The sequence below is a fragment of the Hoplias malabaricus genome, chromosome 1, assembly GCF_029633855.1.
Source record: "Hoplias malabaricus isolate fHopMal1 chromosome 1, fHopMal1.hap1, whole genome shotgun sequence".
Lineage (NCBI taxonomy): Eukaryota > Metazoa > Chordata > Actinopteri > Characiformes > Erythrinidae > Hoplias > Hoplias malabaricus.
In genome coordinates, this window is record NC_089800.1 from 4019137 (window position 1) to 4035580 (window position 16444).

General features: G+C 42.6%; 2 protein-coding genes across 2 annotated transcripts; both read right to left on the reverse strand.

The window, feature by feature from the left end:
- Nucleotides 1–880: 880 nt before the first annotated feature.
- Nucleotides 881–4467, reverse strand: LOC136710803 (free fatty acid receptor 2-like). The gene is made up of 2 exons (XM_066686634.1): nt 4415–4467; nt 881–2020 (listed from the first exon to the last, which is right to left on the reverse strand). Exon 2 carries the CDS (start codon nt 2008–2010, stop codon nt 943–945), a length of 1068 nt encoding a protein of 355 aa, XP_066542731.1. The 5' UTR covers nt 2011–2020; nt 4415–4467; the 3' UTR covers nt 881–942.
- A 6620-nt stretch (nt 4468–11087) lies between these two features.
- On the reverse strand, nt 11088–12068 carry LOC136706510 (free fatty acid receptor 2-like). The gene has a single exon (XM_066680164.1). It carries the CDS (start codon nt 12066–12068, stop codon nt 11088–11090), a length of 981 nt encoding a protein of 326 aa, XP_066536261.1.
- Nucleotides 12069–16444: the final 4376 nt, after the last annotated feature.

Here is a 16444-nt window from a genome sequence, read left to right on the forward strand (position 1 = left end):
CTAACACTATGCCATTGCTGATTAACACACTTGGAGGAGAACACTATCAGCCTATCACTATCAGAGTCTGATGGTGGTTAGAAGATGCTTGTGGAGGAAACGTGTGTTAGTGCTGTGTGATTGGGAAAGAGCTACTGTTCTAGATAATGTCTAGAACTGGCAATGACAGAAATTGGGGAGGATGTAAGTTTATACAAATATAAACAAAACAACATTCAGGAGACAAAGACCCCTTAACCCAACCTGCCTACTTTAGTGTGTTGCCCATGCTCTAGATGTTTTCAAGTTGGGCATGGGCTCTCTGTGGGCTGCTACATGGGTTATTAAGGGGATCCTTATCTGAGCTGCCATTTTTGTATGTTGGTTATCAAATGTGTTGGGTTGTGTTTTGAGTCTTAGCCACTGTATCTATGAAAGAAGGCATCAGCATTAGTTCTGTACCTCAAACACTACGCCAACTCATTTGAAAGGTACGGAATTGAGCTCCATCACTCCAGAGAAAGCAGTTCCACTGGTTTCATACCCTTTAGCTGACATTTGGCATTGGGCATGGTGACCTTAGGCTCATGAACATCTGTGCAAGAGCTTCCTCTCCTCAAGGAAAGGTGCCTAAATTAGCTGCAATCTCTCATTAAAAGAGGTGTTTATGTGCAAACATTTTGAAATACAGTAAAGTGTATGTAAATTAAGTGCCTTTTGATTAGCTGCCTTATTTACAATAATACACAACAGTAAACAACAGTACACATTAGATGACTTATTGATATATATATATATATATATACATATTGAATGACCTGCTCTGTGGAGGTCCTGAGCATTGAAGTACAAGGTGAAATGAGGATAAATAAGTACGCAGAGCAACATATGAACTACTGTAATTGTAGAACTACAAAGTTAACTAAAAATAGCACTCAGTATGCTCATTTCAGCGCTCTGATCTCAGGTCTGACAAGCCTCGTCAGGATGTTCTGCGAGTGATCCCTTGGTTGATATCTCAGTTCTGAGTATTTGAACAGTCAAGGTCAGTGCTGAAGGCGTACACCCAGAGTCTGTGCTTTTGTCCCTGTCCATAATGTTGGAAATCTGAGAGTTGGACTCTGGATCCTTGTTGCCTCTGCGTCCTTTGAAGTGCTTGAAAGACAGGAGTTTCCAGAAGGAGACCTTGGTGGTGTTGCGGTAGGTGCTGGAGGAGAAGTAGAAGATGATAGGGTCCAGGCAGGTATTGAAGGTGCTGAGCAGCAGGGTATAGTACCTCCACTGAGGACTTTCATTGGAGACGAAGCCCACTAAGTGGGAGATGTTGTAGGGCAAGAAGCAGACCAGGAAGACGGTCAAGGTGCCTAGAGCCATCCCGATGGCCCGCTGCTTCTTCTCTTTGGTGATCCGGGGTCTGGTGTAGAGGATCCAAATGCAGTTGAGGTAGCAGAAAGCGCAGACCAACATGGGAACCAGGCAGAGGACCACAAAGAACTCCAGGCGGACCGGGAGCACAATCTCCTTCTGGCTGCTGGTGAAGTTCTCGTAGCAGGTGGTTTTGGGGCGAGTTCTGTTTTTCTCGCCCAAGTGGACCACAAAAAAGACAATGGTGCAGTGAAATCCGCTGAACACCCAGATGAAGGCACTTCCGGCAATGGCATACAGGCCCTTGCGAAACTTGCGGTACGCGATGGGGAAGGCCACTCCCAGGTAGCGGTCAACACTGACAGCCATCAGCAGCAGCGAGCTTGTGTAGATAGTAGTGAAGAAGACGAAGGAGGTGATGGAGCAAAGGATCTCGGGAAGGTGCCACTGGAGGTAGGACCCGGCCTCGTACATCTTTAAAGGCAAGAAAAGGAGAAAAACGATGTCTGAGGCGGTGAGGTTCAGCAGCAGGATGTCCGTAGGTGTTGGGCGATCCACCAGCTTCTTGATGAAGGCATAGAGGGCCAGGATGTTGGCCGGCAGACCGATCAGAAACGTCAGCATGTAGGCTGAGAGGAGGACCCAGTTGTTGATCACAGTGGTCATCGTAAAAACCCTTGAGGAAGGAAAGAACACTGAGGTTAACTAAATTAGTGCACATGTATTCATCAGCATGTCAATTAATTACGATCCTTTCTACATTAAACAGGGTGGATTCTTCCACCATTTCAGGTTTCAATTGCATCATTAAGACTCATTTGATGTGAAATGTCCCATGCATGGGGAGAGTCCGAATGAGTTGCAATAGCAATGATAGGAATCGGACATCTTAAATTGATATGTTTGTACAGAATATTATTGATTTCAGAGCTGAAGCCAATAAAATTTCCAATGCAATTTAATGTGATACATGTCCATTGTTCATATTAAATAGTTGAAGAGCAAATTTCAGAATGTGAAACTTCCCAAATGGCAAAGTGATTCTGGCCCAGGTTTGGCCCACGTCCCCCATTCCCCATTTTCATGGCCCACTTGCTACATGAGAGCCACATGTCACCAGAGGTGAATTTGGGCCACTATAGACTCACAAGCATGGCGATATCTTTACCAAAAGTGGGCCAGATCTGTTTTGTAATGTTCGGTTATCTTTTTAAATAAGTGGGCTGTTTTTGGTTCACGTGCAGTTTGCCCGCAGTAGCATGTCTCTGTATCTTAGATAGCTGCATGCCATTGGAGTCTGGGTGTTTACGGCCTGGTTGTGGCCAACAGCAGTTAAAAAACATAAAGCACCAGCTTTTGCAAAATCGGTGCCTATTTAATTGCTAAGAATGCTATTGTCACTGTGAGGTACAAGACGTGAGAGATTAGGACTGCAAGTGTGGATATGATGTATCTAATAAAATGAACAGAAAGCAAACAACATAAACCAAACATTAACGGAGAACAAACTAGGGAACAAAAAGAACTAAGCAAAAATTGCGACACCATGGAAATTAACGAGAAAATGTGTCCAAGACAGACACAAGGAAGTACGTAAGTAAGTGTGACTGTGAGACAGAGGCTTAAATACCCAGGGAAAGAGGGAACACCTGGGGAGTAATCAAGGGGCATGGGAACAAGAACAAGATCACATGGCTCAGGAAAAACAATATGAGATTAAATTGTTAAAGGAACAGATTTGGGTTTTTTGCTCTTGAGGCCCCCTAGTTTAATTCGTTTTTATCACACTGTGCCGTAATCAATAGGGAGGGGGAAGGAAGGGATGTGGTTTCCAACACTCCCCCAAAAGATACATAGAGCAGTTTCTGCTGGGCTGAGGCTGGAGTAGCAATGACAGAGGCTCTATTCTCCATATTACATGTGGCTAGAACATCACAATAATTTTAAAGTTGTAATTTTAAGGCAAAAATATTATGTAGTGTTCCTTTAATCAATACATTGTTCAACAGTAAACTGCAATCGAAGAAGATCTGTATCGAGCCTAAACAGCAGTAGATATTAACAGACAATGCTAGGAAATGATGTCAGAAACCCATATAATATACATCTAAGAGCTATTTAAAGAACTGAATATAATAGTAGTATATTTATTAGCACTGGATGAGATGCTTAAGGATCCCGGCTTCTGTTTAACTCTGACTCATACTTTTTACAGCATGAGCAGGTTAATAATTGACTAAAAATTCCCTTAACATTTGTGAGAATTGATAAGAACAACCACAGCACAAACACAGAGTCTCATTGCTGGTGTACAGACATGCAAAAGCCTCTGTTTACATGATGGTGTACTGTGGCTTCTCCCAGTTTATGTGCCACAACTACGTCAATCATTTGAATCACATAAAAAGGATCATAAATCTGATCCACGTTTCTGAAGTCTCTTTGCAGATGATTTGCCTGGTTTAAGGAAGTGTAATTCAACCAAGTCCAATCAGTTTTCAAAGGAAAAAGACACTTTTGCATAAAATATCACATAAGACAAGCCATAAAACCGTCCTACCACAATTGCACTTAGAAATATTGTGTATATTAAAACAATTAAAAAAGAAAATCACTGAATAACAAGTGAAAATCTGAAGAAAGTGTTCATTCAAGGTTTGTCTGGTACCCCACCATTCTCCAGATGAAGCAGTGGAGTGGGTGTGGTGTAAATATCACTGCTGGTAAACATGACACAATATAATGCATCATAGACAACAGCTGAGTTTGCATTAACTGGTTCCTCTTTATACTCTTTTTTTATCTATTTATTAGAAAACGAAACTATAAAAAAGTCAGTTTCTCCGGAACAGAGCCTCAGACCTGGGGCATAGATGCAGTACTTGGGCACCATTACCAAGTATATTCATACACTGCATTCATAAAACTGATCAAAAGGGTTATGCTATGCTAACAGTACCAGAGTGTATTGCTATTAATTTTATATTTTTATATATACTATATTAATTAACTAGTATTAATTGTCCCCATTTAAAGTTAACATATTAAGTAAAAATACCTCGTTCATTACCTTTAATGTAATTAGTACATTAACGTGTGAATCTGGAGCCCAACAAACCGCACACCGTGAAACAAGACCACCCAGTCTGTGTTTGTTGCCTGCTAAGACAGAAAAATGAGATTCAACACAAAGCTCTGACATTGTTCCACTTCTGACATCAAGTGCAGAGACTTTAGAAATGTCCCGCCCCTTCATCTGAGTCTGTCCAATCACAGCATTGGATCTGTGTTTATGTGAGTGCAGAAAAACAGATGCAACAAGCTCAGAGAAATAAGAGCAATGAGAAAATACAGAGAAGAAAGAGAACCGAGCGAAAACGGCTAAAAAAAACAGAGCCTCATCGCTTCTCACTGCAGTGCGCTCAGGGTCTGGGTGAACAGTGAGCGGCTCATTGTCATTTAAAGGAAAAGACTCAGGGCTGTTGGGACAAGGGGAGAACGCTGCTGTGGGGTTTGATCCTTGTGGGGTTTTGACAAAAGCATATGTCACTTTTTATATTATATCTGCTTTAAATCAATGTCTAACCCAACAGTCATTAAAGCAACGTGTCCTCAGTATGTTTCTCATTACAGACACATAGCAACTGTTTTCTAAACTTCCAAAAAAGTAATGCTCAGCTTCAAAAATGACAAGCAAACCTTGATGCTAATGTTAAAGTAATGAGTTTTTAAATATTTACATGTTGATCTTAATTAATCCAATTAAATGGCTGAATACTTCGAATAATTCGCTTGCATAAGATTCAGAATATCACCTGTAAGAAATTTATGAAAACAACTGAAAGAAAAGGATGCACAAATTATTCAGGAGTTTTTTAAATCATTTATCCATTCACCAGGCTGCACTCTTTACATCCCAAAAAGGGAAAGCATACAGTACAATGATCTAGATACACATTTTAGGAAAAGTAGGAAAAGATAAATATAATAATAGAAAAAAAACTTACCCTTAAAAGGAATATCCAGTGTTATAAACAAAAATCAAAACTGGCTGCTCCTTATAATCTGCTAAACCCTTAAAATCTGTGAAATTCAGGATTACACAGGTCAGCTTTCACTATAATTGATGCAATGAGCAAAAACATGCTCCTGTGTTCAGTGAAGAGAGGAATTTATGCAAAACTCGCCTCTAAAATGGAACCTGGACACGTTCCCAACCAGTAACAGGAACCATAAGTTTACACAAGGTGCTGTGGCTCTGAATGATTATGAAAAGGTGTAACCTACTTATATATGATATATACGTACGGAAAAATGATATGATCTTATGCACTCTGGTGAACTTGATGACTGCGTGTAATTGCAGTTTCCTGTCAACTTTCCACTTCTCTAAAAGAGTTTCAAAGAATCCTCTATTTGTAACAGTAATAATACAGGATAAAATGATCAGATGTAGTAGGATCTGACATTAAGGGGTTCATTTCAATAAGAGTGTCCTCGAAGTACCATAACCATTGTTTTAAAGAGTCGAAGAGACGTTAACCAGACCCTACAACATTGCAGTGTGTGCAAAACCAGACCCTAACACTGTGGTCCAATGTTGCAAATGTGTGCATTACACTGTTTATGTGAATAGCTGGTTGTGTTTTGGTAAGTCTTGTATAAGCTCAAATCAGTCCAGTACAATGTGCTAAAATTAGCATTAAAAATATAAATATAAAATAATAAAAAGACTATAATTTATTAATTTATCAACAAATCAACATTTTTCATCTCAAGATGATGTAACTAGGTAATGAATAATCACATTTGATTGGGAAATTATAACCTTAGCTAATTTCAATATAAAAATAGCATAAACCCATATAACACCATTAAGGATTTCATTCTTTTTCCACAGCAGATTATTTTTATTGTTGAATCATCCAAGCCTAGGCTGAGGTGGCTCAGGATATTAGTTTGGACAACTTTTTTTTCTCCTTGGAATCATAACATCCTGCATTAGCCTCTTTTTGGTTAGCAGCATGCTAGCCTTCTGGAAAAGTCCATAAAACTTGTCTGAAATGTTTACAAGAAGTGGACAAACAGTTCAGCAAACAGCCGTTTTACACGGTTGTTTATCAGAGGATGTCTAGAAACCTCCTTTGAGCCTCTCAGATGTGGAAGTGTACAAATAATTTGGGAATCTGAAAGCTGGATGCTACATACCATTATTACATACAGCTAAATCATACAACTAAAGGGCATTATTAGAAATAATAATTCGAATATTAAAAGTATTAGATGGAAAAATAAATTGGCCCCCAAAAATATTTGGACATTTGGAGTTTGGAGACCTTTATTTTGGAGATATAAATTCAAGTCTTTAACACAATGCTACCTATGGGATTCTAGTAGTATGTTAGTAATACTTGACCAACAGTGGAGCTCCCAGGAGGCCTAGGGTAATGTAATTTTCATAAAATTGGCCTAATTTTAATTGAATACGTGACAAAGCCACTGCAGGGCAGAACAGATCTCTCCCAGTAGTGTTTCCACATGAACATTGTTCAACACTGAACACTTACAGATCACGCTCAGTCTGGTTTCTTTAGCATCGTTAGCTAACTATAAGACTGATGACCCTTTTTTTGTGGCTGGTCTTAGTGGTGTAGAGATTCACAGATTGGCTTCACATTAACAATATTCTGTTGACATTACAGCTCTTAGACTCTTCTTAATCAGCAAAACTGTAGGAAACAACTATAACCAGACTCACTGTAGCCCAACATTTTCCAAACATTACCAGAAAACATTGTAGCACCTTTATTTTTAAGAGTGTGTATGTGTTAAAAATACTGCATGTGCTGAACTCATCCGACACAGACAATCTCCAGCTGTACTGGACCTGGTTCTCCAGACATTTTCTGGAGTTCATACTTGGAAACCTGCATTGATAAACAGGCCATTGTAGTTACACAGACAAACTGGGCCTTTGGTGTGGCTCCTGAAGCCCTCAACGTAACAAAGAAATCCAACTAATGCCAGCTTTACACAGAATGACTTTTCAATCGATTTCACTGTTCACGACGAATTTCCAACATCAAAATAAACACGTGAGGCTTGCTAGAGTTGTAGTGTGGTCCCATCATCTCTGTCATTTGATGTAAAGTGGTCAAAAGAGCTGTCTTAACTAATAAAGTCAACTGTGTTTAGTATTATCACAAGTTTTAAGTCTCTACAAAAAAGTCTGTGACTAAAACCTCAGTGAGATTGTCTTTAGATGCGAGAGGATGTTAGACTAATCTTTTAAAAGTCTTTTGAAAGTCTTCCAATGTATGGATAGGATAAGACGTCAAATCCATGAAATAAATTGGTGCGTAAATAAAGCATGAACTAAATGGTTTAAAATCTCAGTGGAGTGTTATTTTTGTAACAGATCAATAGGATCAGGACCGAAGGAACATGGTCTCGCTGTGATGTTCTCGACAGCTATTCACTTTAGTAATGAAAAATAAAATAAACACAAACACGTTACGTACAATTCAGAATGTATTTCCACATTATTAACTTTTATTAACAATGTATAAATAAGTACACGGCTGTACAACTGACATTGGACACAATAACAGAAACACCTAACCATGCACTAATGTGACGTACGTAATAAGAAGTTAATAAGAGAGCTCTTTACCTTCAGAGCAACATCCTGATGGAGTATGATGGAGGATCATGAGGATCTCTGTTTGCAGCACAGGGCTCAGCTGGCCCTAGAAGAAGGCCTCACAGTCTTTGGTTGTTATATAACACAGAGCAAACATTAGGTTTAGTAACACCCATAAAATGGCAGCCTGTGCAATCATCGATTCACCACGATGTTGGCAACAAAGACATCCTTTGACTTTTTCCACATGTAAACATTGACAAAAAGAAAAGAGGGAATGCAAATTATTAAAAGTACACTGTTTATTTTAATAACTTCTGTGTCCAAAGGTCTCTTACACCAGGGGTCTAGGTCACTAAGCTGGATTTATCTGCTTAGCCAGACAACTTTTTTACTTTTAACTGGGATACATCTAGACCAGTGGCGGATGCTGATCTTTCAAGGAGGGGAAGCTCAATTTTGGCCTCCATCATAAAATGTGTCGTTTATTTATACGTAAATTCTACCCTCTGTTCTTTTTTAAGAAAATGCTCTGTGACCCTGTCGTACCAACAAGGCGTCTTTTCCAGGGACTTGACTAGTGTCCTCTCAATGGCCAGCAGAGCTAGGCTGCTTAAACGGCCTTGGCCCATGTGAAGTGTGTCCGCCTGTGCTCCCACGGATCTTTACATCAAAGGATCGCTGATTCGCTCAATTCGCTGTCAATCAAAAAGGGATTGAGCCTCAGACAGATCATCCAATCATCATGCAGAAGCTGAGCGTCCGGGCCAGCCGAGGCCAGCCCACTGCCCCATAGACCCCCAGAGACGCTGAGCGTCCGATGGGCGGGACAAAGCCCAGCATTTATCCAATGACTCGTCTCGTTTTGCTGCACTTCGCTGCTTCGCTATTGAACTCTGTGGACGCTCAGCTTCCACACTGTTTATAGCACTGTGAAGCTGCGGGAATGATTGAGAGGAAAGCAGTGTCTTTACCAGTGATAAGAAGCTGATTCTGAACAAAAGTTGAGCGCGTTGTAGTGCATATTTATTCAATGACACGTACACACAACAGTGTATATTTAATCACTTATTTTTTAACATTTTAGGGGAAGCTAAGCTTCCCTTGCAGTCTTAGAGCAAACGCCTCTGGTCTAGACGGACTTATACCACATGCTTATGCTTGGTTAAGTTTGGGATTTGGGGCATAAACAACTCTTGAGCCAGTCAGGTTTGAGCTCCTGGCCAATCAGTGCTGAGCTTCTGAATATTGAAGGTTGAGCTTCTGATCAGAGCCGATTTTCTGGACTTCAAACCAATCAGGCTGTTAAAAGAGCTGATCTTTTGACCAATCAGGGTTACCAACTAGGACTAAGCTTCTGACCAATCAGCATTGAGCTTCTGAAGTTGCAAGTTGAGTAGTTACTTGGGAAAAATGAAGATTCAAATAAAAGTACCTTCCAGAAAACTAATTACATAAGCACAGGGGAACATCCAGAATCACACGCAGCTTATCAGCACACGACCTGACACCAGCGTCACACAGAGGCAGACTGAGTTCAACTTTTTCCAAGAGGTAAACATGCTTTAGTAATCGGAGAATATCAGTAACCACTGAATGAACAAAAAAAACCTACAGGTTATTACTCAGTGATCAGGTGCTGATGAGTCTCTCCCTGTGGATGAGTTTCCAAATGCCAGAACTGCAACTACCTCTGACTAACAATAAAGATTTACTCTGTAACTTCCCACTTCGCAGCCCTTAAACAAGCCTGAAGCTTCACTCACTCACGCAGTAATTTTAGCAGTTACTGCAAGAATCATCGTACATTGTGAAAGAACCAAACTTGGTTCTATTGAGCTGAAACCAAGCTTGGGCAGGGCCTTGTCCACATTGTTATCGCAATGCATGAAACAGCTATGTCATACTGAGATAATACACGCTCTGCAGCTCAGGCCAACACAGGAAGTCATAATTTTTTAGCAAGTGCTGAGTTGGTCATGTTTGTATTTGCTTCAGAAAAAGAGTCATGTCTCTGATAGTTCTGAGAGTGGCCACGTTCAACCCAAAGAGGACATCGTACCAGAAACAGAGGCATGACAGATACTGCAACACACAAAATGAACACCATAACCTATAGTTAACAGATCACAAGTTTGAGAACTTTTAAAATGTTTACATTTAATTCATTCATTGTCTGTAAAGTGTTTATTCTCTTCAGGATGGTTCTTCTCATTTCTCCATGCTGTGCTCATCACTGAAAACACACGGCAAGGACAGAGCATCTGTGCTTTGCCGGCTGAGCCGTGAGAAATGGAGGCATTTGGACGTCAAAGACCTCAGAACGTTGAAAAGTGTTAAAAGAGATGAGGATGTTGCTTTATTCCAGCTGCATAGGTGGGTAACACTGACTTATTTTTACTGTTTCGGATCACTTAAAGGAGACGTTTTGAAGCTCTGCATCTTTTAAGTTGGGATGGTATGTTTGGAAAAAAAACGACGGTCATGAGAAGCGAGAGAGAGAGAGAGAGAGAGAGAGAGAGAGAGAGAGAGAGAGAGAGAGAAAGTAGCATACTGGCAGCTTGTTTATTTACTCGTTTACTGACATCGGAACTTTGTAAACACATTAGACCTATTTGGAGCGCAAACCGACTGAAGAGCAGCAAATGCTAAGGAAATCTTATAAAAAGTGGTTGTTTTTTTCATTACAATTGTGAACGTCGCCTTTAAGGTGGAACTGACTTCATATTCAGGAGACGATGACTGTATGAAAGTAAACACAGACTGAAAGCGCTACAAAACCAAACAACTCGAGTTACAAATGAGTGTCTGTGGTAATTCAAACACTGAATAAAAAATCTGAGACAAATGAGAGAACAGCAGTTCCCCAGAATCATCAACGTTGCCTGTAAGTAATTAAGATATTTCTTCTGACGTGCCTGACCCAATGACCAAAAATAGTTCACTACAAAAATGAGGACTACTGAGCATCTGTCCAGGAGGTCTAGGAGCCTCAGTTTGTTTATTTTTAAACTCAGTTTCCATTATTTTGTCCACCCCCTGTCTTTCAAGCAACCAGTAACGTACCAAAGACCTTTCCGTAGAAGGTCAGTGATGAGAATCAAATGGCCTGACAAGGCCAGTCCCCTGTCTGTTGCCACTGCGGTGCCCTGTCCCCTTGGTCAACTTGCCTCCCAGTTTTGTGGATGGTGCTGATGTGAATAACCCCGACCCCTGGGTAGTTGGTCTTCACCCTGCGCTTCAGGAGGCCCTTCAGGTTCCCTTGGAAAGCAGCCGAGGAGAAATAAAATGTGATGGGGTCGAAGACGGTGTTGACGGTGCTGAAGAGCAGGGCGTCGGATCTCCAGCTCACATCTGCCTGGATGATGAATCCCTGGATGTGCGTGATGTTGTAGGGCAGGAAGCAGAGCACAAAAACCAGCAGTGTGCCCACGGCCATGCCCACCGCCCGGCGCCGCTTCCCTTCATTGAGACCAGACGTCCGGCGTAGGATGAGGATGAACCTGGTGTAGCAGAAGGTGCAGACGAGGAGAGGAAGGACGTAGAGCACAAGGCACAGCTCCAGCCGCATGGGCAGCACTACGTCCAGCTGAGACTGGGTGAAGTTGTTGTAGCATTCCTGGACGTGGGTCTCTCCTTTGGTCAGGTGGTCCACGATGTAGACGAAGCAGAGGTGGGTGGACGTGGTGACCCAGATTAAGCCGCTGCAGATGACGGCGTAGAGAGGCTTGCGATGCACCTTGTACTGGACGGGGAAGGCCACGCAAAGATACCGGTCCACGCTGACGGCCATCAGTAGGACCGAGCTGGTGTAGATGGTGGAGAAGAAGAAGAAGGTGGTGATGGGGCACAAGTAGCCAGGGAGGAACCAGTGCATGTTCGACGCTGCCTCGTACATCTTCAGAGGAAGGATGAGCAGGAACAGGAGGTCGGAGATGGTCAGGTTCAGCAACAGGATGTCCGTAGGGGTGGGCTTCTCGCAGATCTTCTTCACAAAGGCGTAGAAGGCGAGGACGTTGGCCGGGAGTCCGATCATGAAGGTGAGGATGTAGACGGAGAGGATCACTTGCCCAGACACCATCGCTCTAAGAAATACATTTTAAAAAAATGGATTATTCAACAAGGTTAAAGGTTTACAAGCCCTGGTCGGTCCGTGCTTTGTTTGACCGAGGTAATGAAGGGTCTGTAATGCTTCTATAAAACACTCAGTATAAACACATAATTGCACAAGTTAGCTTAACCTTAACGCAGATTAAAACCATGGGATAATGTCTGTGTATGCGTTGCCTGGCAACCGTAGTGCACTCTTAAAGAGGAAGGCCATCAAATATTGTAAATTTCATTATAACATTAGGGCTCTCTGCTGCACAAATTGAATGAGGAAATCATTAGTAATCATTCCTCTACATAGACTATAATAACTATCTATCTATCTATCTATCTATCTATCTATCTATATATTTGTGTGTTGCAGTCACACAGCTCCAGGGACCTGGAGGTTGTGTGCTCGATTCCCGCTCCGGGTGACTGTCTGTGAGGAGTGTGGTGTGTTCTCCCCGTGTCTGCGTGGGTTTCCTCCGGGTGACTGTCTGTGAGGAGTGTGGTGTGTTCTCCCTTTGTCTGCGTGGGTTTCCTCCGGGTGACTGTCTGTGAGAAGTGTGGTGTGTTCTCTCTGTGTCTGCGTGGGTTTCCTCCGGGTGACTGTCTGTGAGGAGTGTGGTGTGTTCTCCCTGTGTCTGCGTGGGTTTCCTCCGGGTGACTGTCTGTGAGGAGTGTGGTGTGTTCTCCCTGTGTCTGCGTGGGTTTCCTCCGGGTGACTGCCTGTGAGGAGTGTGGTGTGTTCTCCCTGTGTCTGCGTGGGTTTCCTCCAGGTGCTCCGATTTCCCCCCACGCTCCAAAAACACACATTGTTAGGTGGATTGGTGACTCAAAAGTGTCCCTACGTGTGAGTGTGAGTGAGTGTGTCGCCCTGTGAAGGACTGGCTCCCCCTACAGGGTGTGTTCTGAACTGGATAATCGCTTACAGACAACGAATGTATGAATTAACAAACATTTTTTTTTGTTCTGTAATGTTTCTCGTGGATTACAGTAATGTCTTTACAGAGCAGTGTAGGACAATTTGTCCAAAGATTTTTGAAAGAAAGGTTTGAATCATTATATATACTGCTCATTTTATAATATCGCGCAGTTATATTCGTTATGTTTCTAAAGTGGACAGACGTTCAGTGAGATTTCAACCAAATCAACCAAAACATTAAAACCACCTCCTTGTTTCTACACTCACTGTCCATTCTCTAGGCTCCACTGACCATAGAGCAACGATTTGTAGTTCTACAGTTACAGACTGTAGTCCGCCTGTTGCTCTGCATGCTTTATTAACCCCCTTTCACCCTGTTCTTCAGGGTGAAACAGTCAAGACCCACACAGGACCCTCAGAGCTGCAGTGACACTGAATGTGATGCTGTAGTTTTTGGTGTGTGTTGAGTTTGTGGACATTGTGTGGATCAGACACAGCAGTGCTCCTGGAGTTTTAAAGCCTCTGAGAATAGTCCACTATCCAAAAGCATCCAGAATCCAGTGTCCACTGATGAAGGACTAGAAGAGACACACACAGTGCAGCGACAGATGGTCCGTGACTTTACATCTACAAGGTGAACCAACAAGGGAGGAGTGGACAGTGAGTGCACACAGTGTTTAAAAACTCCAGCGACTGCTGTGTCTGATCCACTCTACACCAGCACAACACACACTGACACACTGCAGCACTGAGAATGATTCACGAGAATGGGGGTCCTGGGCATTGAGGAACAGGATGAAAGGAGGTGAAAATAGATGGACAATAGTCTACTTGTAGAAGTACAAAGTGCTTCTGTTTGGTCAGTGGAGCTAATAAAATGTAAAAACGATTGTAGAAACACAGAGGTCATTTTAATGTTACGGTTGATAGTTGTTGACATTAGGTTACTGTTCACCGTGCAGTAAAATATTAAAATTAAAATGTAATTAGACATATTTACATCAAGAAAATGAACGTGTCTTAAAATTCTTAAGGTCACCAATTTGTGTCTTTTACTCTTTCTGTTTTTAACTCAAACTTTGAAGCATTGTATAGATACAGCATTCATTTTGAACAGTGTATGAATAAATTGTACTTACATTAATCCCAGTGCCAAGCCACGGAGGAGCTGTTCTTTCCTGTGTTTGTTTGTGCCCTTCCTTCTCCTGCTACATCCCTGGAAATATTTCAGAACAAAACCCTTACAGTGGACTTCCTTTGTAAGTCTTTCTTGAGGTGTCCCTAGAGGATGCTTCTGGATTTGGTCTTCACCAGGAGTCCGTCCGTGGTCCGAGGAACCTCTCGGTCAAGTCCTAGAGGCGGTAGTTCCTTCTGCCCAAGTAATGAACACAAATAAATGAGAGCCATAAAACCCTGAGAGACTTTTATGAGGCAGCAGGGCCATCTGTTTTTACACAGCACTGTGTGGAGTGCTGCTCTTAATAATCTTCCTGGAGCACGTGATGCCATCTGTTTATGTTGGGAGCTACATGTAAGATCAAACAAGGAAAGGATCATCCATACCTGTCCGCTCTGTTGAGCTCATGTTTCCTGCTGGATTTGCTCGTGTTTTGAATGGATGTTTCCACTGACACTGGATGTAAACACAGCGTTGACTGTTTGGTTAATGAAGCTCACACAGTGTAAATGATGAATGTTATTGTGGCTAGTTAACATTGATTTATTGTGCTGCCACGCAGCTCCAGAGTCTCGGGGCGTGGGGTGTGCTGTGTTCTCCCTGTGTCTGTGTAGGTTTCCTCCAGGCTCTCAGGCTTCTTCACACAGTCATTGTCCACAAGTGTGAGTGTCTGAAACTGTCCACAGGTGTGTGTGTGTGTGTGTGTGTGAGTGACAGGGTGAGCGTGTGAAAATGTCCACAGGTGTGTGTGTGTGTGTGTGTGTGTGTGTGTGTGTGTGTGTGTGTGTGTGTGAGAGAGAGTGACAGGGTGAGTGTGTGAAAATGTCCACAGGTGTTTGTGTGTGTGTGTGTGTGTGTGTGTGTGTGTGAGAGTGACAGGGTGAGTGTGTGAAAATGTCCACGGTGTTTGTGTGTGTGTGTGTGTGTGTGTGTGTGTGTGTGTGTGTGTGAGAGAGAGAGTCACTGGGTGAGTGTGTGAAACTGTCCACACGTGTGAGTGTGTGAAACTGTCCACAGGTGTGAGTGTGTGAGTGACTGGGTGAGTGTGTGAAACTGTCCACAGGTGTGTGTGAGTGACTGGGTGAGTGTGTGAAACTGTCCACAGGTGTGTGTGTGTGTGTGTGTGTGAGTGACAGGGTGAGCGTGTGAAAATGTCCACAGGTGTGTGTGTGTGTGTGTGTGTGTGTGTGTGTGTGTGTGTGTGTGTGTGAGAGAGTGACAGGGTGAGTGTGTGAAAATGTCCACAGGTGTTTGTGTGTGTGTGTGTGTGTGTGTGTGTGTGTGAGAGTGACAGGGTGAGTGTGTGAAAATGTCCACGGTGTTTGTGTGTGTGTGTGTGTGTGTGTGTGTGTGAGAGAGAGAGTCACTGGGTGAGTGTGTGAAACTGTCCACAGGTGTGAGTGTGTGAGTGACTGGATGAATGTGTGAAACTGTCCACACGTGTGAGTGTGTGAAACTGTCCACAGGTGTGAGTGTGTGAGTGACTGGGTGAGTGTGTGAAACTGTCCACAGGTGTGTGTGAGTGACTGGGTGAGTGTGTGAAACTGTCCACAGGTGTGTGTGAGTGACAGGGTGAGTGTGTGAAACTGTCCACAGGTGTGAGTGTGTGAGTGACAGGGTGAGTGTGTGAAACTGTCCACAGGTGTGAGTGTGTGAGTGACAGGGTGATTGTGTGAAACTCTCCACAGATATGAGTGTGTGAGTGACAGGGTGAATATGTAAATTGTCCACAGATGTGAGTGACTGGGTTAGTTTGTGATGCTCTGTGTTATATTAGTATTAAATCACATTGTAATAGTAAATAAAAATAGGTGATTTGTACATTTGTAATAAAACCATGTCAGCCTTCATCACGTCAGGGCTGCTTTACCATCGCAGCAGAGATTAAAACTCATCGGAGGACATATGTTAGTTATTTACACTCATTTAATGTGAATGGATCTCATGTTATTGTTTTCACAGGTAAACACTGTAAAGTAAATGGCGGCTGTAGGTGGTGTCACTACCACAACTCTACAGGATCTCAGGGCCCTGGGTTCGATCCCCCCTCAGTGTTCTCCCTGTATCTGCAGGGGATTCTTCCAATGCCTCCTCTAGAAGAATATTTGTGGAGATACAATACTCTAACTTCAATATATTTAAATAAATATAAATGTAATGGGGGCGGCACGGTGGTGCAGCAGGTTAGTGTCGCAGTCACACAGCTCCAGGGACCTGGAGGTTGTGGGTTCGATTCCCGCTCCGGGTGACTGTCTGTGAGAAG